The following is a 24,818-nucleotide window of genomic DNA, read 5'->3' as shown; positions in this document are numbered from 1 at the left end:
GACTGATGAAACTATCATTTGGCACCTGATTGAAGTCCAAGTAAATCCAATATTATTTTAAATATGCAACAAATATCATCATGAATCTGTTCTTTCTAAATTCTGAAAACCTTTTAACAAAAACAAAAGAGTTCTGTAGATCCACAATATATTTTATTAAACATGTCACAAACAAGATGTCCACTTTTATTAATTATTGAATATAATTAATTTTAACCAAATATGATGCCTGGAGCTGATGTCCATTGGTTTGCAGAAAGAGCATCAGCTGCTATGGCATTAATTCATTTAGTTGAAAAAAAGCAATTAATACAAATAGCACAACACAACAAGTCAGCATAGTACTAGAGAGGGATTTGACAAAAAGCAAGTTATGTAAAACTTTGAATTGAGTTTAACTGCATTTATCTGTCACATTTGATAATAAATGCTGATACATTTATCCTGATACAACAGGATGAAGTCAGGCATATGGTGGAACAATTTGATTTAGATTCATACGCAAAACTCAAACAGTAACAACAGTAGAAACAAATAATGAACAAATAAACCACAGAGCTTAAATCAGTGATTTCATACTCCAGCCCTCAAGGGATTTCTCTGCTTTAGCACAACTGGCCACAATATTAGCTCATTAGCAGAGCTCTGCAGAGCTTGACTGCATGCTAGTGAGGAAGGTCAGTCATTTATTTCTAGCGTGTAGGACAAAGGACATGTCTAAAAGTTGCAGGACACCAACCCTCAAAGACTGGAGTTTGAGACCACCGGCTCAAATTAAGTGGAGATGTTGGTGGAAGTTGAGATTGGTTAAATGGAAACCAGATGAACAAAATCAAAACAATGAAAGGCAGATGCACAAAGCGAAGGAGATGAAGAGAAAGAGCAATATAAACAATACACTCAAATGAGCATCAAGAAAACAGATGAATAGAGATAAACTCAAGAATCACATATGTATAAGAACATTTATTTCATAACATTCCTGCTGCATACATCAAAAATAAACAAAACAAAAATAAATTGACATAACTCTTAGTTCAATTAAGTTTGTTAGCACTAATTCACAGCAAATGTAATCTCAGGGCAGTTTGGAATACAAAACAGAGCCATTTAATATACAGAAACATATAATTGGTTCAACTACATTATAACAACAGATTTAAAGTTAAATACATTCTAATTTGACTTAAATTATGAATCAGTAAAGCTATGCTCAGATTACTATTTATTTGGTGAAACTTTATTTAATGAAACTCAGCAAAATGCTTCCAGTGATTGTTTTTGCTGCAGCCACCCTGGTGAATCATGTAATGACAGTGGAGAGATGATTTCATCAAGTTGATAGCAATAAACATTTAGTCTATATTGCAACTCTCCAATTATCCATCTAATGGAGTAGCACATTTATAAAAAAAATGTTAAGATTATAAATATTTTCAGACAAGATAATTTGTAAACAAAAGTTAATAAAAAAATAGAATGACAAAATGTTAAAATTATAAATGACCAATGATTTAAAAAATAATAAGTACAGTAAATGAGGCCGAAGCTGTTTATTTTGTCTTTCGTTAAAGTAGTGAGCCCAACTTGTAAATTAGAGGGAGTTCAAGAAAGGACAAAAATACTCTACATCCAAGTTGCATTCTTACAACCAAACATGAGTTATAATTTCACTTGATGTAGAATGATTTCTTGAGACTTTTCTTTGCCTGTTCTTTTGTGATTCTCCTCCAAGAATCAGGAATGTCAGCAGGCTTTGCATCATATGCTTCTGCAAATTCCTTGTTGTACTTGGCCATCACATATTTCCAATAATCTGATGACTCGAGGCTTCCATCTGGACGAATATCCCAGTCTGGGAAAAATTTTCTATATTCTTTGTAAGGATGGGATTTGTTGTTTGTTTCTCTGCAGCGAAAACGTAGGTCACTGATAACAAGAGAAGAACAGATGTCAGTTGTGAGTTTATTTGAGTCATCCCACCTGTACTGACCTAAACCTTCTGGTCGATGCAGGGAAGCAAAGTGTTGAGTGTGTTTTTCTCCACCTGCATCACAGGATATTTTGCAGAATGGACACTGTTTGCCACAACCAATCACTCTATTGAAAAATTCATTCTCTGGTTTCATGTGGAGCTGTGAGAGTTTGGTTTCAAACTTTGTTGATTTAAACTTTTCTCTAAGAGCTTCTGTCATTTCCTCCACAGACTCGTTGAGCCAGTGAGCAAACTGTTCTGGTTCAGCATTGTTCAGAACCATGAAGACATTAAGAGCATCCTGGGAAATCACCAGTTTATCACCAAGTTCCTGGCAGATATTTACAACAAATGTCTTCAGGCTGTCAGCCTTTTCTGTTTTTGCCTTTTTAATGGCAGCATTTATGTGGTCGATGCAGGACTTAAGATGTTTGTCCTCTAACTCACAAACTGCAGACTGAGAGGAGAATGTCTCCTTTATTCTTCTAGAAATCCACAGTTTTACATAATCTTCATATGAACAAATGTAGCTCTTAAAGCTTTTTAAGTCACTTTTTGAAATCAGATCCAGTAAAATTGAATACTGGAAGGACATTCGTGTGCTGAACTCCTCTTTTGTCAGCATTTTATCAACAATATCAGGACCAAGAGAACGATAGATGAAGTTTTCAACAGCAGGTTTCAGACTTTGGTTTGTGAATTCTTGAGCTTTCCTCTGGGATTGGTCTCGTCTTTGGAAGACATCTTTGAAATCTGTGCAGAACTTTTCCTTGTTTTTCTGCAGACATTTATATGGATAATTTTCTTGGATGAAATCTTCATGCATTTTCTGAAACTTTCTGGCTGCAAATCCACAGATGTGTTGTTTCAGAGAAACTTCAAACTCAATGTCAGTGTCAACATCAGCTTTGTTCAGCTTCTCATCAATGATGTGAAGGATCTCCTGGATGTGAGTATCATGATAATTAGTTTTTCTCTTGATTTTATCAGTAATACAGTCATTGCAAGCAGAGATGATGCTGTCAGCAATTTTTTGTCTTTCTTTTATTAGATTTGTCCAGGTCCAAATCCCTTTCAAAGCTGTTGTGAGATTTTCCATCATTCCTTTCGGTTTGTATGTAAAAGGCTCCAGTCCACAGTCTTTCAGGCTTTTTTTACTCAGCAGTTCACTTGCATGGCTTCCCTTGGGTGAAACATTTGTTTGAAGCTGAAGGGAAACACTGGTGAAAATATTTAAAGTCTTCTGTTTAGGGAAGGACAAGCTGTTCAGTGTTTCAGTCCACATCTTATTAAAACTCTCATCAAGCTCTTGGTCAGTCATTTCAACTTTTTTTTTACGACATCCATCAATTAAACCACAAACTGCTTTTTCAATTTTTTCAGTATATGTGGTCCTGATTTTGTTGAGTTCTTTCATTCCCTCTTTAATTTCAGCTGCCACTGTGATCTGGTTGAACACTGATCTGTCAGTTTCTCGTCTAAGACTCTTTATGCTGTTGGAGAATTCCTCTCTGTATCCTTCAACCAGATTAACATGACCTTCTGGCTGCTCAAAGTATTTCTTCAGATTGTCAAGGATCTTTGTCTCCCACTTGATGAGCTCTGTGGTTGCTTCACTTTTCAACTCAGTGATGAATTCATTCATGTCAGACATTTCAGAAAATGAACCAAAATTGGAAATCCTTGTCTCTGCATTGGTGACCCAGCTGTACATTTCCTTTTTGAACTCCCACTCCCATTTGTTGTACTCTGTGCAGAGCCTCATGTAAGCATCAGCCACCAGGCTGTTTCTGAAGCTGAAGATGAAGTTTTCATGTTTTACTGCATTCCACAGGCTGGTCATCCACTCTCTGAACTCCAAGATGTTATTAGAAGTTGACCCACACTTTCCCAGCTGTTGGATGATGTTTTTCTTGAGTTCATAGACAGCCTCACTGTATCCTGCATTGACTGGAGCCATTGGTGGGTTTCCATTCCAGAGTCCAGGAATGTAGCAGTTCCCAGTGTCTGGATTATACTCCATCACATCAGTGAAGTTCTTGTTCTCCTCTTTCTTCTCCATCTTAGCTGCTGCCTGGGTCATCTCATCCAGCTGCTCTAACAGCAGCTTCCTGTCTCTCAGGTTCTTCTCATGGGCTGAAACATCTGAAACGTTCTGGTGAACAAACTGACATTGAGGCTTTTTGCCGACCTCCTTCATCCTGAGGAAAGCATGCACCACTATCTGCAGGATGTCTTTCATCTCTGTTGAATTCTCCATTGAAATATTGATAATGGTGATGTCACTCAGACCAACAACAAGTGTTGCCAGCTCATTGTCATGCTCATAGCTGTTGTCCAGCTGTGCTAGCTCTGGCGACTTTAAGCCTTCAGTGTCGATGATCATCACAAAGTCACAGTTGAGAACTTTCTTGAAGTCTTCATTGACTTTGATGAGCAGCATGAAGGCACCTCTAGTGCATCGACCACTGCTGACTGCAAACTGGACTCCAAACATGGTGTTAAGGAGAGTGGACTTCCCTGTGCTCTGAACTCCAAGAACTGTGACGACCAGGATCTTGTTCTTTGGAGACACCAAGTCATGGAGCTGAGAGAGAACATCACTCACCCATCTGAGAGGAATGTTGGAAGCATCTCCATCTACAAGCTCAAGAGGAAATCCATCCAGCAACAACTGAGCACAGAGTTTGGGCAGATGCTGCAGTTGTTGACGTGATGGATCTGTTTCTGGAAGGTAAAGAGAAGCTTCATAGATCTGACCCATTTCACGGATGAAGTGCTCAACTCCCAGTGAGCTGCTGGAAAGTTGTTGGTCGATTTCTTTGATCTCATGTTTGTTTTCAGATTCCCTGCACTTCTTTTTGTACATTTCCCTCAGGTTAGACAGTTTTATACGAGACTGGTTATCAAGATTTATCTTCATCCATTTCAGGAAGAAGTGCCTCTCCGTTTCTTTGTTGGATAGTGCAGCGATGAAACAAATCATCGCTTTGGACATCCAATAAACACTCTGCTGTTGCCTTAGTTCATTTCTTTCTCTCTGAAGTTTGCATTTGTAATCTTCTATGTCTTCAGAACCAATTTTTCGAAGACGAAATTCTTCCTTTTCCAAACAAGTTAATTCTTTCCATATTTCACCTTGTAAAGGAAGTTGATCTTCTTTGTATTTAAAGGTGTCATGAATTTCTGCAGTGATTTCATCTGCTTTCATCTTTCCATCCTGACACTCTGGAGAATCTTCATCTACTAAAATTCCCAGTTCATGTGCAACATCAGCCATCTGCTCTACAGACATCTTCCTCTTTGAGTTATTAACTACATCACTGACCCTTTTTCTCAGTAGTTTAACAAAATCTGCACCATTTGTTTGTTTTGTCTTTATTAGAATTTTGTTTTTAGTCAAGGCAAGACTGGATGAAAGTTTTTTAACAGAATCAACTCTAAAGTTTTTGCTCTGTTGGTTTCCCACCAAGAAAATCTGAGCTTTGTGGTTTCTGTTCATCAGCAGTTTGCACTCAGAGTCCAGCTGGTCAAAGAAAACAAAAACTGCAGCAGATGTCTGACACAAAAAGGAGAATTGTGATTCAAATGAAGCAATGTCTCCACGAAGGTTAGCTATAGCAACTGGTTCACTGAAGATGTCCATGTTTCTGTTTCCACAGGGAAGGTACCAGGTCATTTCAGTCAGTCCATTGGATATTCTTCTCTGAACGTCTCCACACTCCATGTCACGGTGAACAAAGGTATCATGGTATTGCTCAGAGTTACTCAGAAGTTTATTGAGGATCTCTGATTTGGACAGAGAGCACTCACCCAGTCTCACAAATGAGATCATTGGAAGTTCAGAATGAACTATTCTTTCTTCTATGAAGCCTTTTGATTCTGAAAGATCTGAAGGTCTGTACTTCTTAACAATGTCTCTCATGGCCCACAGCATGAGGGTGCACTGCTGTGTATCACAGTTAGGAAGCAGCAGAGGAACAGAGAACTGACACATGGACATTTTTAGAGCCAGTTCTTGATGAACAAACTCATCAGAACACAGGAAGAGAGCAGTGATTATGTCAAGAGGATTATACATTTCAGTCTTATTTGGGCTCTCAAACAGATAATCAAAATTGCCCTCTGTGTTCTCTGATGCGTCATCACAGATTGACTCTGACAGAGGATCTTTTGAGTCAGTTGATGCAACACATCTCACATTTCTAGCAGTTACATTAACCATCATCAATTTCTTAAGAAAATGCAATGGGACATTTAATTTACATTCACCAGAGTCATCATTAATAGCTTTCTCATTAAGCCCGAGTATTGTGCTTAGTGATAGCTTCTGTCTATGGTACTGCTCCAAACCCAGATCCTCCAATAGGCTCTCAAGGTTGGTTTCTGTGGATCAAGAAGATACATGGGTTTTTAATGTGTATTTTATGTCAATCCAGACAGTTTCAGAAATAAAACACAACAACAAATGCAAGAAGAAACCTTCCATTTCTGTGGCAGAATGAAGAGGACAGCCTTGGCTGTAATACCAGGTTGTGGGAGAGAAGGAGGACATGCAGCAAAGGTCCTTGGGCCAAGACTCGAATCAGTGACGACCGTATCGAGGACTAAAGTGTCCATACATGGGCCACGTTTTACCCCTGGACCACCACCACAACCCTTGCTTTAAATATCTTTATGAAAACTCTTCAGTTTGTAATGGCTCACAGTCTGTGTAAGAAAGCTTCGATAAGTGAAATGGGCCAAAGATCCACAATAATTCAAATGGATCTGTCTAGCCAGAGTCTAGACCTGGTTTCAATTAAGAATGAGTCACAACTTTAAATTGATGTTTGCAGATGCTCTACATCCAATCACATTCCAAACACACCCATCTCTAGATAAGCAATGCCCCAGACAGTGTTCTACAAAGTATTGATTCAGAGAAAATGTGACACAAATAACAGAAGTAAGGATAACAATTGTTATAAAATAAACATGTCGTTGTTGGGATCTGGGGTAGTGCTGCTTTGTTTTTTTGGGGTTTTTTTTGGCAGTTTTTTTCCCCAAAAACTGAATTCCACCAGCAATATGAACTCTGACAGTTTCCCTGTGCTCCATTTTCCTCGTGACGCCGTGGCATTACCCACTGGAAGCCCGAGTTCCACTTACCTCCAAGCTGTTGAACTAAACCCCTCTGGATCCCTCTGTTGGCTGGCCCCTTATTCCTCCTCCAACCTGAAAAGCTGAACTGTTACCTGTCCGCCCTCCACCGTGATTTCCCTTCCATAGCTGTTCCCTGCCGACTCACTGCCAATCTACCTTTGTTGAACGCCACCCCCATACCACAGTATTTCCCTCCTGCATACAACTTCCTTCATCCAACGTCCCAATTCAGAAGCTGCAACCTCTTAGATCTACTGTCTTGATTATTGTTTTTTTTTCTTCATTAAACATATTTAACTGATTTTCTGCTCTCCGATTTGTGTTCTGCATGTGGGTCAGAGAGCTACAACCCACTATGACAGTCTTATTTTGTCATTTTCAACTTTAATTTGCTAACCTTTATCATATGCATCGGTATTTTGATTGTCAGCATCAGAGTCAGAACATATTGATGCAGTGTCCTCTTCTCTCTCGCCATAAAGATCTTCAGTTGAATCTTCAGGGTTGGGTTTCTGATGGTAAAAGAGGAAATGTCACATGTAGATGGACGGATAGTTACATTATTTGTACAATATTTTGGACATTTACTGCGTGACTGAGTACCTCCATTGTGCAACCAAAGTCTCTAAAACCACTGCTGTGCTGATTATTTATGCAGCTTCTGTCTGAAAAAAAAAGAAAAACAAAACATTATTTTACATTTTACTTTCACCTGCAGATAAACATTTTTCCTCCCACTGCCAATTGCCAGAAATCACAAAAAGCTTTGAAATACTTAGACGAAAAAATAAAATTAATCTGTTTTTACAAATGTAAGAGCAGCAGGAGCATATCTTGGAAAAGTTTGGTCAGATTCATCTCCATTAGCAGATCCTGCATGGCTTTCCCCTGTTTTTCACAACCTCTTCAGTTGTAATACAAGCCATATATTAGGATCACCTAACCCGAGACCAAGACAAGACCAAGACCAGAGTGTATCAAGACCGAGACAAGACCAAGACTTTTAGGGTCCGAGACCAAGTCAAGACCAAGACCGAGGAAAGTCGAGACCAAGTCAAGACCAAGACCGAGGAAAGTCGAGACCGAGTCAAGACCAAGACCAGCGGCCCGCCCTACATGACACAATAAAATGTAAGATATGATCAAAATTGCTTTTCAAAATAATCTGAAAGATCCATATTCCCATAAGAACACCTAGATATTAAATACTTAATACATTTTACCAATATTAAATATTCCATTTCTGTGCTAAACAGTGTGATGGTCTCGTGCCATCCCTAAAAACATAACACCCTGGACATTTGCCCATATTGCTCATATAAGAAACCACCACTGTCGGCACCATTAAACATAGCAATTGAGGCAATGCCCTGACAGTAAATAATGCTCAACTATGAACACTGACCAAGGAGCAACAAGCAAGAGGTAACCAAACAGAAGGCGCTCATTGCGACTGTTTTCACTCTCTATCCCAGTACATGAAGCCAGGCAGTCTGACACCATGGCAGACATTACAGCTGCCACTTTGAACAAAAACAATCAAAGAGCAATGTGCATGCTCTGCATGCTCTTTCGTTCTTGTGTTTTAGTTGTTTGTTAATTTAAATAGCAACGTACATAATTAAATTAAATAATGATGCAGTGTACACAGAGCATTACAAGAACAAAGAACGGGTGTTCTGTCAGGTCAGATCGTCATACGCTTAACACGAACTCACGGTGTTCTGTCAGATCAGCATACGTTGTCAGATAGTCGTACGGTTAGCTCAGACATGCATACGCTGTCATTACCATATGATTTTATTTAATCAGCAACATGGAATCATGACGTAGATCATCATACACTTGGTTATTAACAGTTGTATGGCATCCAGCTGCAGCCAGACCTGCTTTAAATACATTTTGAAACCACGACAACGCATGTATATCTATCTAGTTATCATATTAAGTCATATTATAAACAATTTAATTACTTATTTTCGTCATAACTTGTTGCGTATGCTGAACTGACAACTCCACTGACCGTCGGACTTCTTAATGCGCTGGCATGGTACTCACTGCATGTATGCTATCCTGACAGCGTATGGCTATCTGATAGAACACCGGCTATATCTGTCAGACACGTCATTACCATAAGATTTCATTTAATCAACAACATAGAATCATGACGTAGATCATCATACACTTTGTTATTAACAGTTGTATGGCATCCTGACTTAGCGGTTAAGTGAGTTTTACACGGGCGTGTGTTGTAGCTGACTCCAGCAGCAGCCAGACCCTGCTTTAAATACACTTTGAAACCATGACAACACATGTATATCTATATAGTTATCATTGAAAACAATTTAATTACTTATTTTCGTCATAACTTGCTGCGTATGGTGAACTGACAACTCCTCTGACGGTTGGACTTCTTAATGCGCAGGCATGGTACTCACTGCATGTATGCTATCCTGACAGCGTATGGTAATCTGATAGAACAACGGCTCTCAGTGAGTGACACTCCAGTCCTATCTAATAAGTAAAGAGCCGTGGAGAAGAATCGACTGTTTCTGAATGTCACCTCACTATATTGCAGACTTCTGGACATAGTGTTGTCCCATATATGCGACAAGTCAGTCAACATCTCCGCACAATAACTCAGACAGTAAGTGACTTTTTTTCATCACAAATGCTTTTGTGTCTCTGTACAGCTAGCTTTGCTAACATCACGTTAACGGATCTTACCTTCTTTGAGCTACTTTTCTAAGTGACGAAAATAGTTAGACGTTGTCCCCACCGTCTGTGAAAGCGAAGCGATGTTGAGTTAGCTGTGGCCATCGGATTTCTTACTATTTATGCAGCGCTATTATATTACTGACGATTAGACAACATTTTCTGCCGCTGAGAGGAAACCACTGTGCATGTCCTGGAGCGCCGCGCGCGAGTGAAAGGTGGGGAGGGAGGAGGGAGGGGGCAGTAACAGAAACATGTAGTTGCTTGGATTTTAATTGGTGCGTTTTGCATCCACTGGAAATAAAGATGTTAACAAATAAACTATACAGTATGCTGTACGTTTAGTGATATTTTCACAGTTGCGGTCTCGACTAGTCTTGAAATAAAATGCCGAGTCCTCAGAGCCCGAGACCGAGACAAGACCGAGACCAAGGACTCGACCGAGACCATCAAAAAATGGTCTTAAGACCGGTCTCGAGACCAAGACCAACTTCGAGTAACACAACACTGCCATATATTACCCAAGTGATTTGACTGACATCAGACTCCCTTGCTTGATTGGCCCATTGTTTCAAAAAAAAACAAAACAAAACATCTCTACCATTAAAATTCATGTGTGTTGGGTTCTGTGTATTTATTTCTTGGTTTTTCTGTGTCCTGTTCCCCTGTGAGTCTCTGTGATGTCCTGTCCACCCTGTTGAGAGATCACAGCTGTGTCTAGTTCCCTGATTACCCTCCCTGAGTATTTAAGTCCACCTGTTGTCTTTGTTCCTTGTCCGGTCCTCGTCTTACTTTCGTTTCGTGTCAGATGTCTGTTCTTGTTGTTCACCAGTGCTGCGTCCGTGAATCATTTCTTGTGGACATTTATCAAGTCATTTCAACATGTTGTCCTGGGCTCGCCCTTCCTCACCATTCACAACCGCAAATCATGACGGTGTGGATATTGGTGTATGTCTTTTGATTGAATTACCTAGATCCAACAGGTTGCACGTTTAAAAAAAAAATGTAAGTGCCTTATAGATTTGTATGTACACCAAAACAATCGGCCGATCTGAATTTTTATCATGTTTGGGCAACTAATTAATTTCTATAAGACAAAATGAAGTATCTGGGTTTATTTGATTCCATCAGAATAACCACCTTAAGGTTCTCCTTTCAGTGTCACTGCTGACATCATTGCACGGGTCCAAAACGCTCATTGCCAGCCCACTTTCATACATTCCTGCCCACATTCTCTCCCACGATAGTGAGGAAAGATTAATGGAGCCGCTCCAATCTTAGGTACAACAGAATGAGACATTACCGGTTAGAGTGACACTTGACAATTGAGAAGTAACTATGCAGTATGTGCGTTAGAATCACAAGTCGTCTAAAAATATATCAGGAGCATATTTTCTCATGCAGAAAATGTTTCAAAGTCATGTTTATCTTCATTACAGAAATGACAACTGCAGAAAGTCACTGTTAACTGATCAACATGTAAGTAGCACTGGAAAATAGTGATTTGTGCCATGACAACTCAGCTCTTGACCTGAGCAGCATAGGCCACACTTTTGGATATTTACAGTGCCTTTAAAAAAACAACAGATGGCAATAGCAATAAGAAACCTTTAACTGTACCTGGTGGTACTGACAGCATATATTGCCAATTGAGCTCTGTCATGAAGATGAATAACTTTTTATTTTGCTATGTATTTTAATCAGAAAGAGAATTTATATGTGATTTTTTAATAGTAAAAAGTACATTTGTTTTTTTAATAACTTACCACAAAACAACCAGCTTATTGCAAAGCATAACTAACATGCCATGAAGAGAACTTGTAACTGACTATCATGAGGCCCTTTGACTAAGATAAGCATGGATTTTTTTTTATTTCATCAGCATCTTATTTGAAATTAATTTTAAATATATCTTTTAAGTATCACTGACATACTTTAACAGCAAGATAATAAAAACATGTTAATCAGTTTTCAAGGCTACAACACAATTTATCGTATTCTATTTCAAAGCCTGTGATGACAATTTGTGAACAGTTGTTGATGAGCAAAGATAATATCAATGCTTTGTAAATATAATGAGCAGCTGAGTACTTTTATAATCCTCCTTCATTTTGTTCTTTAAAATAATCAACAAAACAGTATAAAAGACTTACCACTTCAGAAGATGTCCCCGAGTACTGTCTTTCATAAACAAAACTTTTTCTTCATCTGCTCTCTCCTATTTGTCTTCCCCTTTATACTGCAGCAGTTCTGCTTGGCCGACTCTCTTCTATAACTTGCTGAAAGCCAGTTTCACTTTCGGATAAATTTTTTTCCCTCCCATTAATTACTGGAAGCCACGGGATTCACCTGACAGGAGCAAACATTCCAGTTCTGTTGCTTTTGGTTTAAAAAAAAATGTTGTTTTTGAAAATCCCCTTTTGATTAAGTGTAAGCCATAATCATCCAAATGCTTATTTTTCACACAGTAGATGTAAATAATACACGATTTCCACTTTTTGAACAGGATTACTAAAATGGATATTGTTGAGAAAGCGAGATATTTGCTACCTGTAGTTATTTTGTCTCCCCAGGTCCTTTGATGTCGTTTGTAAAAGTGAAACAATAAAGACAAGAGTCACTGTTCAACTTCACAATCAACCACAATTTTATTCAAACAATCAAGTGCATAAAATTACATCAACAGTTCAACATAATCATCAGAAACCAAAGCCACAAAGAATTTATTAATTACCTTAGAAAAATACATACAAAGATGCGCCTTTGGAGACTACTGTGTCTCATTTATAGAAAAAATGGTGCGAATCAAAACTCTAATGAAGTTCTCGCCTCTATTTTTGCTATTTATGTTCTGTGCAAACTGCCTGCAGTTAGAACAAAAACCACATGGGGGCAGTATAAAGCAATGTACGTTTTTCAAATATGTCGACTTACACTCCTTACACTTAAAATAAAACAAACCAGTTTACAACTACTAAATAAAGCTGAAGCAAAACCTTGAACTCTTTTTTGGACTTAATGACAGTCATGTAAATTATGTTTATATAAATTTAAAGAAGTAAACTTTGAATGTGGGACGGATGTTTTTCACCAGGGCAAACACTCGCGTGCAATAAAACGGTGATTAATTTGCCAGGTGGCCTGTTTCCGTCACCATGGTGATGAAACAGGCCACCTGTTTTTTCTTTGTGCGGATTTTCTTTAACTGATAAACGACCTTTACTCTCCAGGAGAGATGACGGACTTGATATACAGTGTGGAGAAACAAAAGTGAGAATAAAGGTAAAGCGAAAGTTTTTCAAAGAGAGACAAGTTCCGTTTAAAGCGGAGTTTCTTCGACTTGGGGTGAACTCGGCGCAGAAAAGCTCCTGTGGACCAGAGAGGAAGGTTTCTGAAAGTGAGATGGTTATTTCAGCCAGACTGCAGGACTGTGGGACTGAGTCCAGGGTAAGAAAACTCACTGAGGCTGATTAAAAACCGATACTGAGTGTCTCTGTGTTGGGAATAACTGAGAGTTGGATAAATATTTTAACTGAGACCATCAAGCATTTTGGAAACTTCTTACAGGTACTTTTCTTCGTTTCCCAACCTGCTTTAAGCAGAGGGTTAGTACTCCCTCTAATGGACAGGCTAAGTAATTGCACCGTCCTCAATTTTCAAGATCAATATTTTTCTTGTATAAAAATGTGTAATATCGGAAGCTACTTATCCACTTTTGACCAAATTACAATGCTAATGCTAGCGTTTCCAAATTAGCTTTGTTATACATATCACTGCTGTGAGAAAATTAAAAGTAGATTACTTGATTTATGAATCTCAACCTTATTTATGCACCTTATCAACAAAGATTAATTAAAATACCAGTCAAAATATGCTAAATACTGGTCAGCAGTTATAGGGTTTTATTATTATTGTTAGATTTAATGCCAACAATAATTTTCATAGCTTTATGGAAAAAGAGGAAGAAACCTTTTCAACTTGTCATTAAAATAAATAACCTAAGTTATCTAAGCCATATTAACATTTCTTTAGGCACATTAATGTAATAGTCATGCAGCTCAGGATTGTGACATGTTAAACTAAAGCAAAAAGGTGCAATATCAGCAGTGTAGTTGCATTTTGTTATTGTCGAAAGGACAGGAAAATAAACTCATGACATCACTTATCAGCCATAATCAATTATCCAAATGATTTTAAATTACAAAATGCTTCTCCAACTAACCACCTTATGAGTTGCTTGAAGGCAATAATAATATCAGATTTTGATATTTGCCCAAACTTTCATGTTGATGCATCCATATTTATTTTGTCTGTGCTCCATATGAAACATCGAGCTCAGTGTCTCAGGTTGATTCAAAGTTTCCCATATTGCAGATGATTTTGAAAAAGAGACAAAGGGCTTCAAGTCTAAAGATATTGATAACAATTAAAATACCTTTTTCTCAGGTTCATGGTGAGTGGTTTGTTTACTCAAACAAGCTGTTTGTGTTTCCTGCTGTGCTTGTGACCTCTACAGGAAGTGTGATAGTTTGAGGGCAAACCATTGTAGTACCCATAGAATGCTGTTATAAAAGGTGATATGGATAGCTTTCTGTTCTTTATGAATATTTGATTTATTGTTGATGGAAAAAGTAATCTTCTTTTAGAAAACAGGAAGCAGAGAGTCTGTGGAGAACCACTAGCACCAACCTGGGTTCCAATGACTTCTACTATTAATGCTTTCAGCCTTCTACGTTTCTCCCTTTCCAGTATGACAGGTGCAGTTATTCTATTGAATTTAGACTTCATATGTTGTATATACACTGTGACACTGGTATCTATGACTGTTGCCTCTTCACAACCTGAACCTGCAGCTGAAATAAAATGTCTTTGTTCTGACAGAAAGCTGCACATCTCATCGCAGTTCCTCAGTTTACCAGCAGGGGGAAGCAGGTTTTTGGAGGCCAGTGGAGAGGCGCTGCTGCATCCTCCCCTCACTCTTTATGTTGACTCCTGTGTTGCTACACTGAAGCCAGAAACTTCTCTTTTGGCCGAGATACAAGTTTATCTCCAACCATGGGTCAGTTTGCATGGATAGAAGCAGCATTACAATATAGTGGCTTAATAACTCAGTGCTAAATTTTAAAATCTAAACTTGCCAGCTATGACCCACTGAGGGACAATGAAGGTTATTTCTACTCTATAAATGTTAAATGATGTTCATTTATGTAACATATTGCATTTGAATTGTGTGGTTTTCATTTCTGCAATGAAAACTGGGACACAGGCTTAATCTTTATGTTCTAACCTTCATAGAGTTAACCAATTAGTTAACTATTAGTTAACTACCATATATTAACCTTATAACCATATATTAATGCGGATGGATAATTCCATATGTATACCCAATTATTTTTTTATGAAATTCTTTTGAGTTTAAACTTATTTTTGGGTTTAATGTTCCATGAAATAGATTAAATCATTAAAAGTCCAAACTTTGACCTTCATTCTAACGAGAGTATTTGTACTTTTTGCTAGAACTGTATAAACCAAATACATTTTAACACTTTTGATATGTAGGATAAAGTTACTGGGTAGCTGCTAGTTACACAGTACTACAAAGAAAGTATTTTCTGACAAACAATTTATACATTTTCGATAAGGACTTGATCATTCTTGATGTAAGCTGTTTCTCTAATGTGAGCTGCTCTGTTTCAGATGCATGATGGACAGTTTACTGCCAGACTCTTCCCCCAGATTCCTGCCTTGGGATCAAGCTAACAGACTTTGTTTCAGCTTCAAAATGTTTAATTTCAACCTAACATCTCCAGAGGAGGTAAATAAACATTTGCTGTTGTAATTACAATGTGAACATATATAGTAAACGTGTCTTTTTTTCTCTAGATGTTCATAAGCTGCCATCTTGGAGCCACTTTGAAACAAAAGTCTCCAAGCCGTCATAATAAAGCCTGTTTCTTCCAAACCACATTCAGGTTTATCATTTTTAGTTTAGTCTAACTTCCTTATTCTTTCTCAGCTCAGCTTAAAATCTTCCAGTGTATATTTATTTTGCTGAAATATACTTTTGGAGATTTTTTTTTCTGTTATTCAGATGGTGGTCCATAGAGGGAGACATCGCTCTGTGTGAATGCTGCAACACTGACTGCTCAGGACTGACTGGAGTGAAGAACCACGGCTGTCCAGAGACGGGTTACTGAACACTTCATAAAATAATACACCAGAAACTTTCTGATTAATGTGTTAGAGCGGCTCCATTTCAACCAGGTGGTTCTGTTTATTTCAGATGAGACGTTTGAGGCCCACAGGACAGCTGGACCTCTTCACGTTGTGCATCAATCCTGCTGGACCAGAGAGCCATCAGTCAGTTGAGAAGACTCTACTCCAGGTCCAGAGTTTGGTTTTGGTAAGACTTCATCCTTTCTTCTGAAGACTTCAAGAGGATGGATTTTGTCTGTAGATAAAAGACTAAATCACCTACAACATATAAAGTCTCTACCAGTGGGATCTGGTTTCACCTCTCAAAGCCTGTGAAGCTAAAACGTCTCACTAAGAGACGAGATGATAAACTGAACCTTAAACTAAAATTATCAACTGGTATGAACTATTGAATTACTCAGTAAGAATTTTGAATAATCTTGTAAAATAAAATAATTAGTTCAATGAGGTTGAATAATTTATTTTTTCTGATTTTGTTCAGTTAACCGTTTATGTGGTCGTTTCATTTTAACATAGTGGGAGATAATATCGATTAAATGTCCACTGTATAATCCAATTAACTTCTTCAAGCCTTCTCTGAAAGTAGATGTTCATTGGCAAATTTAAAATGGACCGTTTCTATGGTAACAGTGGTCTTCTCTGCTTTCAGATCGTTAGCAAGCGCAGGTTGATCACTCACCTTCCACATGGTTTTCTAAGTGAAGGTGTGTGTGGAGCAAGTATCTCCATTTCCAAATCATAACCTACCTAAAATAATGGCCCAACTCATGTTTTACCAAAAGATGACTTGGGCAAAAAACAAACAAACAAACAAACAAACAAAAAAATCACTCTTGGCCATTATTTTAGAAAGGTGATGAAATAATGTCATCTTCTCACTGACTTTCTGGATCTGCCTCATCCTCTCCTTGGTTTATTTTAAAACATCGTTGGTTTTTCTCATGGTTGTGGAAAAGTTGGAAATGGTTCCCATAACAGCAGGAATATCTATAATACCTGACAAGATAATCAAATGCATTTAATTTAGTAATATGCAAAACGCTTTCAAACTTGAGGTAGTATATTTTTCTGGATTCATGATAAAAATTTTTCCTCTTTCCACATTAAGTAAATTTATTAAAGACTTACTACTATTGTTGAAACACTATTGCAGATAAATTATAATTGTTTGGTTAAACATTATTTTTACAATGATAAGCTTCACATTTTATACTTTTGTTCACAAATCCAACTTCATTCATACGTTTGTGAAGTTTCAGCCAACTGGACAATGAAGTTAGTGGTGATGAACTGTTACTTGGTGCAAGACATCAATAGACAGAGCAGCTAATTATATTAACTAAAGAAAAGGTCATTAGTAACTCGCCCATGAAGAACTGAAAACAAACATTCAAGATATCCAAAAAGAAGGGAAATAAACTACAATGGATCCTGAAAAATGTGTAGTTTACTATAAAAAACTGGTTGTGATGTGATGTGTGGGCTTTCTGTCATCTTTGTTCAAACACACCAGAGACCAGATGGGAAATTTATTGGCTTTATGTTGCATTATTTATGCTTTTCGTTACTAATATGCTTTAAGCAAGCACTTCTACCAGTGTAGTTGAGAAGTAGTTTAAGAAATGGAAAGGCCTTCATGTTTGCTTCTTCCATTTTTTCTACAAATTACAGAGGTGCTATAAATCAATATGGTTCTTGAATTTCTGTATGATGTTATAGTTCTGAGATTTTAGTCTCTTTCATGATTTCAGATTGATTACTAGCAGTTTCTCCTGGCAGTGATCAGGGTTTGGTGAACCACAGAATCTGATTAATCACAGCTTATGTATGATTAAACAAGAGGAACAACTACTTTTTAATTTATTCAAGTTTGTTTGGATAGTTTTTCTTTCTCTCAAACAAAATCTGAAGTTACAAAAAGTTCAAAAAATTACTTTTACAGCACTTCATCCATTCGTCTGCTGAACAACTTTATAAAAACAACAAGAACGATCAGAAAAGAAAACAGAGAGAAAAAAAAACTAACATTTGAAATGACAGCAAGCATTTCAAATGTTTGCACCTTGGCAGACCCAGCAGTGAAACTCTTGGAGTTTTCTGATGACTCTAGTTTTATTGGCCTGATCCACGTCAATAAAGATAAGTCCTCCTCCTTTGCTGTTAGCAACGCCAGACACAGGGAGTAAGTTTGAAGAGTTGGTGCAACAAAAAAGAAAGTCAGATTTTCCAAACCATGCAGGGAGTCTGATGAGGGCCTGCAAGTCATGGTTGCAACAGTGCAAAGATTATGAAGTGGAATCTACAAGTGACAAGGGGTTCACGAGATAACGGGTGTAAGGTTGGAGGGAGCAGGCAGGGAGAATACCACAGATAGCTGCATGGCAATGAGGGGAACGTCAGAACTGGAGGAAAGGCTGGGCTGCAGGGTTACTTGTGATTTGCAGATCAAGTCAAATTTGCATTAAGATAAAATCGAAAGTTATGATGTTATAGGTTTATTTGTTATGGAAAATCCGTACATCTATTCTCATACACATTTAAAATACATTCTTGATGCTTGATCAAGAATCTATGTTGCATATAAATGCAACATGCAGAAATCAAAGGTCAGCCTTATGTATGTAGCCATGATCAGCTATCTTCTTGGATGTCAACAAGTGAAGATAAAACGCCAAAAATTGGAAGTTTTTTGAAAGTAGTCCCTTTCCACTCCATAATGTCATATCCTTTCTGGCTGGAGCATTGGCAAAGATTATTATACATCAAACTTAGAAAAGTAAAAACCTGCAGATTGAGTCTTTTAGTTACGACATTACTGCATCACATGTTGGCTCTTGGTTAATTATTTTAACGGGTTGAGTTAAATATACGAGAATCTTGGAAGAAAAGCCTGCAAGAGACTGCCGTCAAAAAATCCTGGGTTGGATGTTCAAGTTTCTGCAGGAAAATGATACTAAACATCCACTCATAGCTGCAATGGAGTAAAATCAATAAAAAAATAAAAGCAATGACTCATTGAAAGTCTAAATCCAATCTAAATCTCTGAAAAGAGCTGTTGAGACACTCCCTTCCCAAACTGGGAAAAAAAGAAGGCAACAAATTTGTCCTTCAGCTGTAATTGCAGTGGAAGATGGTTCTAGAAAGTATTGACTCAGGAGGGCTGAAGGTGCTAAAGCACTTTGAAAAGTAAATGACGGCAGACTTTTAGCGCTCCTTAACCCTCAAGCGGTTACAATGAAATCGGTCATTTCTATTGACACACAGACAGAAACGAAGCTGCCATTTTGCTCCATCAGCCCTTATGACAAAGAACACAGGTCTACAGCTGCAACTAGATTTGTACATGCCTACAAAATGACAAATTATATATTTTTAACCAGGGATGTGCATTCAAATACATGAATAAAGGCCTGATATTAACGTATCGTAGTATTGGATTGGTGTGGTGAGAGAATATTAACTTTAATAAATAAATTCATGTGGCTAGAGTCTTTCATGAAGTGCCTCACAGCTAGTTCTCTTTCTAAAAGCTTATTCTCTCACTGGATGTTTTATTTCACCGTGTTTTTGTAGCCACGATCCGCTATCTTCCAGAAGCCGTTGTTTTGTCTTTTCTGGACTGTAGATGGAGATTATAAGATGCTTTTGCAAACCAGTTTCCAACCACATTGTTTTATTGTTTACTGGCCACAAGAGTCTGTAGTGGAGATCCCCTACCTGCTCTGTGACATCACAATTAACGATATAACTGTTGCCAGTGGGGACTCTCGCAATCAGAAACAATAACTTCTAACGTCTTCAGTAGCTTCTGTCTCGGCTCCTGCATCGGCTCCTCGTGGGTCCCCCTATTCTTTCATCGGCTTCCTGTCTTGAGTCGCGCCAGAGGAGGAGATCTATCTGGCTGCAAGCCCAAAACCTGGATGAGAGACCAAAACACAAATGTATTTACTTTCACTGCCTCCAGTTTGTGATATATCTTCCCCTTGAATATGATCTTTTCCACAACTTTTGATCTTTAATTCCCAAAGAGCATGAAGACCTATCTCAGATTCCTGCTTCCTATATATCTTTCAGAGGATCCCAGATTGTACAACCTTCCCTCATTGCCGACCAGGAGTCAGTGTGACTGGACACCCCTACCCCCGCAGCCCCCACATCCCTCACCTCCCACCCTGAACCTCTGCTCTGGTCGTGAAGCATGGCTGAAAGCACGTACCTTGTCTCCCTCTCTCTCTCTCATGTTGGCTCAGACATAAGCAAACAGTCCTTTGAGCAAACACTGCACCAAAGCTGTCAACACTCTCCTCATTTTCTCACAAGTGACAAAGCTGCCTTGGACTGATCAGACAGCTACAGAGATTCGCTTAATAAAAACACACTTTTTTTATATGCATATAATAAATATTTGTGTCTGTGCTTCAGTGACGCCATCAATGTCTGTGTTGGTCCGATCACCTATACGTCCCTATATGGATACATTTGCTTGCTGGCTTTGAGGTTTTCCAAGTATTTCTGTGAGTAAAGTCGAGTCTTGATATGCAAACATTTACTTCTGCTACTATTGAGGCAAAGCTCTTAGGAAGACCCCCTGTCCTGTGGCACACTCTGGAGACTTCCAGGAAATTTCGATATATTTCCGTTTTTCTGGCTCCGCACTGACTGTCAGGGGTCAAAGTGAGGTCACGTGATCTTTGATGTGCAGAATATACTTAAAGCGTAACTTTATTTTCTACATCAGCACTGATGTAATGGACATCCCTAATTTGGTATTTGTTGCTTAATAATGATTAAAGGAAATATTAGAATTAAAAAAAGAAATCTAATAGTTATGCAGAAAAGCAAGTCTTTCTTGGATTTTGTAAAACTGTCCCAATGAGAAAAAAATATTTATTTTGTGTCTTCTATTGTAGATACTTTGGTTTAAATTACATGTCATGTTAATGTAGCTTTTATTAGCCTTTGAAACAGAGCTATATCTCAATACATGTGTAATATTATGCAAGGGTTGACCTATTTCTATTTACGTCACTTAAAAAAAAAAATAATTTTAAGACGGGGAAAAAGAGTTTTATTAACATTTATGCTCTGGCTATGTTAAGACTAATTGGGAAGACTCATTGGCTCCCTCCACAATGGCTGTGCATCATAAAAGATCATTGCTAAAGATTTGATCTGAATCTTTGTATGTTTATGGAAAGTTGAGAGGAAGGTAAAAGTGTGGAAGGAAATGTTGCGCAATCAACAAGGATAATAGGAGTTACAGTTTTTAACCGTTAGCAAACATCCTCACTAAAAAGTGTTGGGGGAATCCAAATCATCTATTCATGTAGTAAGTGAAAAAACGAAATTTTGTAAAAATGCTGATATATTTGCCCAACCTCTGATCTATATGTAACCTAAAAGGCATCATCTTCTTCATACTCAGCAATGGGTGGTTACATGTTTGTGATTGTGCTACAGCTGCAGAAAGTTGCACAAACAGACTCCACTCACACTTTGTTGTTTGCCTTTTCTGTTTTCTTGTTGTATTTACCACTTACTTCAGCTGGAGATTTTAAGTGCATGTAACTTCATGGCACTCATAGGTCAGGAGTAAAGACAGTTACTCCATTCTGTGTTTCTGTGTGGATGAAAATATTTGTTGTAAATAGTAAATGTATCTGTACCGTGTTTCATCAAGTCCAGAGGACTCCAAAGCATTTCACATTACATTCATTTACCGACCATGACTACTCCCTTCTGACACAACTCTGCTTGATTCTCATCTCCCTCCAGTGATCTGGCTGGGTTTTCTCCCATTAACTTTGATTCTGCTGGTAGATTTTTTTTATCAGGCCAGTTGGCAAACAGGAGAAGTTGTGAATGATGACATTGATTTTCTGTGCTGTTTTAGAGTTGTAGTCTGCCTGTAGTTGTAGCAATGGAAGCAGAGGAAGTGACCAAAGGCATTCAGTTTGCAGTGGTCACACTTCCAAATATTGAATTAACATTAACAGCCATCTTGTTGGGATGGAAGTTGTAGGTGAGCTTCATAGAACTGGCACATTATGTAGACCAGGGATGTCCAGAGTCGGTCCTGGAGGGCCAGCATCCTGCATGTTTTAGTTCTCTTCCTGGTTTAATGCACCTGGATGAAATGACGGCTCATTAGAAGGCCTAAGAGGAACATTGATATGCTGAAAAGGATGTTAATACCACCAGGGAGAGAACTAAAACATGCAGGATGCCGGCCCTCGAGGACCGACTTTGGACACCCCTGATGTAGATCATGGGTAAACAATAGCCATGGGGCAAAATTTAAAAGTTCAGCAGAGTCCACGCACCCAGCAAGCATTTTTTTCTCAATTGCTACATTGTAACCGTAGCTTCCCTGCAACAGTCTGTCACTGTAACGGGTAAAGTGCTTTACTCAAGAACAATGGAGAAGGACAAAGCTTGAACTGGCAACCCAGCGATTACAGGACAAACTTCTTCACAAGGAGCTCTGACCTCCATTTGTTGTACAGTTTTACATCCATATTTATCTCAACATTAAATGCGAGATTTTAATTACAAACAATAATGTCTTGTGATCTGGTTACACATTTTCTTAAACTGTAGTCAAATTTCCCCATTTAGCTTGGGAGTTCATCATATTGTTTTGTTATTTTTGCTAATTTACTAACTAGACTGAAGACAATTTAGTTTTCAGTTTAAAACTATAACTGCATTAAAATGTTATCCAAAACTACATGTTTTATGTTTCCTATCTAGTCTTTATGAATAATCGCCTTGGAAGAGCTTCTGATTCATCAGTTGGTTTTTACGTTTTACAGATTTGAAGTTTCCATTAATCAATGTCTGGTGTCGTCTTGAAGTTATCCCACCCACTTAGTTTATTTTACCATAAACAAGATAATAATTCACAAATTTATAATCTTGGTTGGTAATTAGAGGAAAAAAACCTTTAAATCTGAGGTGGCCTCATTTTCTGACCCCCTGGGTTTGTCTTTCCTTTAATTTTTCTCTGTCACAAGACTTTCTTTAGAAAGTTTTGGAAAGATGTTCGACCACCAGCAGATTCAAAGGACGATGCCGCCTGTTTTGATAATGCTGGAATAAACAGTGAGAACACAAAGAATAACGCTTTTTACTTTGGTTATGATCCGGTTTTCCGCTGCGTCATCAATTTCTTACAGAACGAACCACCCAGTATAAAATACTCACCAGTGTGGAGATTGTGGTCCTTGATGAAGATGTTCTGTGTCGGGTTTCTGGACCCAGGCTGCTTGCTTCCTGTTCAGCTACTGATGAAGAAAGTGCCAAAAGAATAAGAATATAAAGTAAACCTAAAATATGCATTCATAAATTATGGGCTTATTTATTTGCAGGCCTTATTACCTGAGTCTAGCAGTGGAGAAGATTAGGTAATTCGACATTTTTAAATTCATGAAATACTTTTGGTCGACTCAGTTTGGTTTAAGCTTCTTGACATCTCCTTCCCATTTACTGTCAATCCTGGTAAATATTTATGGAAATTAGAGATACAAGATATATCTACATTAGCAAAGTTAGACATTTTTTAAGAAATTGTGTCGGTATGATTATAAAACCAGGCTTATATTAATAATCATTACTTTTTTTGTTGCCACTTGTATTTCAGGAGCGTAGAGGCTTTGTCATGCGAAAGTGATGCACCGCAGGATTAAGGTGTATTTAACTGAAGCATCAGCATTTTCAGCTCTCATCCCAAGCCAAACCTGTCAGGTTATGTGTCATTATGGGTTGTTTTAAATATCAGAACATTATAAATAAAACCTGGTGGCCTCAGTGAAAATCAACTCTCATTTTCTGGCAAAGTTTTTAGCAGCTTAATGACCAAAATCAATTCAGAAATTGTTCACCGGACACAAAATCATCCTTCAGTGACATAAATCTTTGAAGACCAGGGTTGGGGACCACTGACCTAGAGGGAATGAGAGTTTTACTAATGCAAAAAGATGAATTTAATTTAAAATTTATTAAATAGCGCCACCCAGTATCTGTGAAGGGTGCTGGATAGAAAGAAAACAAGCAAAATGTGAAACTACTGCAATAAATAAACAGTGCTGGTGTCTTTCTGTTTTGGTTTATAGATCACAAATAATAAGTTATTGATCCACAGGAATATACATTTTAACAAGAATATGATGAAAAAGTTGCCTCAGATGGTCATTTGGCAATGAAGCAACTCTGCTGTAGTTTTTTTCTTATCACCTAATAAAACTTTGTTTGCTGCAATAAACAAATGTTACTAAATAAATTACTGGCATAGAGTCTGAATGCATTGTACTTTGATAAATAAGATTTTTTTAGCATTCTTGGCAATATGCATACTTTGCATGCTGATATTGCGATGACCATAAATCTGAAATATATTCTTGCAACACTGTTAGCCTGTGTGTTGTAAATATTATTGTGCTTAAAGCAGCAAATTTCTAGGATCTTTACCATTCATGTGATTATTATTTTGACTCCTCTGTCAGAAATCATGTTATTGGCACCCGTTCGCAGCCATTTAATGCTGAAGTTATCGTTTCTTTCTTTTGGTTTATAGTCCCAGTGCGGCTAACTTTAACATTAAGAGGTTTAGAAATACATCTGTAGCGAATCGGTCTAAAAAGAAACTACTTCTAGTTTCACTTTTATGTGTTCTTTTTCTGCTACTGAAAAAACTTTTTACTAGTTCTTTTCTCTGGCTAAACCAGCTTATATCAATTTGCACTGATTGGTTTGACTTTCTGTCAAA

At 37.9% G+C, this 24,818-nt stretch overlaps 2 protein-coding genes across 2 annotated transcripts; one reads left to right on the top strand and one right to left on the bottom strand.

The window, feature by feature from the left end:
- Positions 1–131: 131 nt before the first annotated feature.
- Positions 132–12,208, bottom strand: LOC148154155 (up-regulator of cell proliferation-like). The gene is made up of 4 exons (XM_088015818.1): positions 11,989–12,208; positions 7,724–7,785; positions 7,518–7,632; positions 132–6,361 (listed from the first exon to the last, which is right to left on the bottom strand). The coding sequence occupies exons 2-4, from the start codon at positions 7,727–7,729 to the stop codon at positions 1,671–1,673; spliced, it is 4,812 nt and encodes a 1,603-aa protein (XP_087871944.1). The 5' UTR covers positions 7,730–7,785; positions 11,989–12,208; the 3' UTR covers positions 132–1,670.
- A 3,324-nt stretch (positions 12,209–15,532) lies between these two features.
- LOC106932017 (zona pellucida sperm-binding protein 3-like) lies at positions 15,533–16,495 on the top strand. Its single transcript, XM_088016144.1, has 4 exons — positions 15,533–15,650; positions 15,719–15,807; positions 15,927–16,024; positions 16,119–16,495. The coding sequence occupies exons 1-4, from the start codon at positions 15,537–15,539 to the stop codon at positions 16,202–16,204; spliced, it is 387 nt and encodes a 128-aa protein (XP_087872270.1). The 5' UTR covers positions 15,533–15,536; the 3' UTR covers positions 16,205–16,495.
- Positions 16,496–24,818: the final 8,323 nt, after the last annotated feature.

The sequence above is a fragment of the Poecilia mexicana genome, unplaced genomic scaffold (assembly GCF_051168715.1).
Source record: "Poecilia mexicana isolate PSO_F unplaced genomic scaffold, ASM5116871v1 scaffold_18, whole genome shotgun sequence".
Classification (NCBI taxonomy): Eukaryota; Metazoa; Chordata; class Actinopteri; order Cyprinodontiformes; family Poeciliidae; genus Poecilia; species Poecilia mexicana.
Note: the sequence above shows the minus strand (reverse complement) of the source record. Positions and strands in the feature narration are given on the sequence as shown.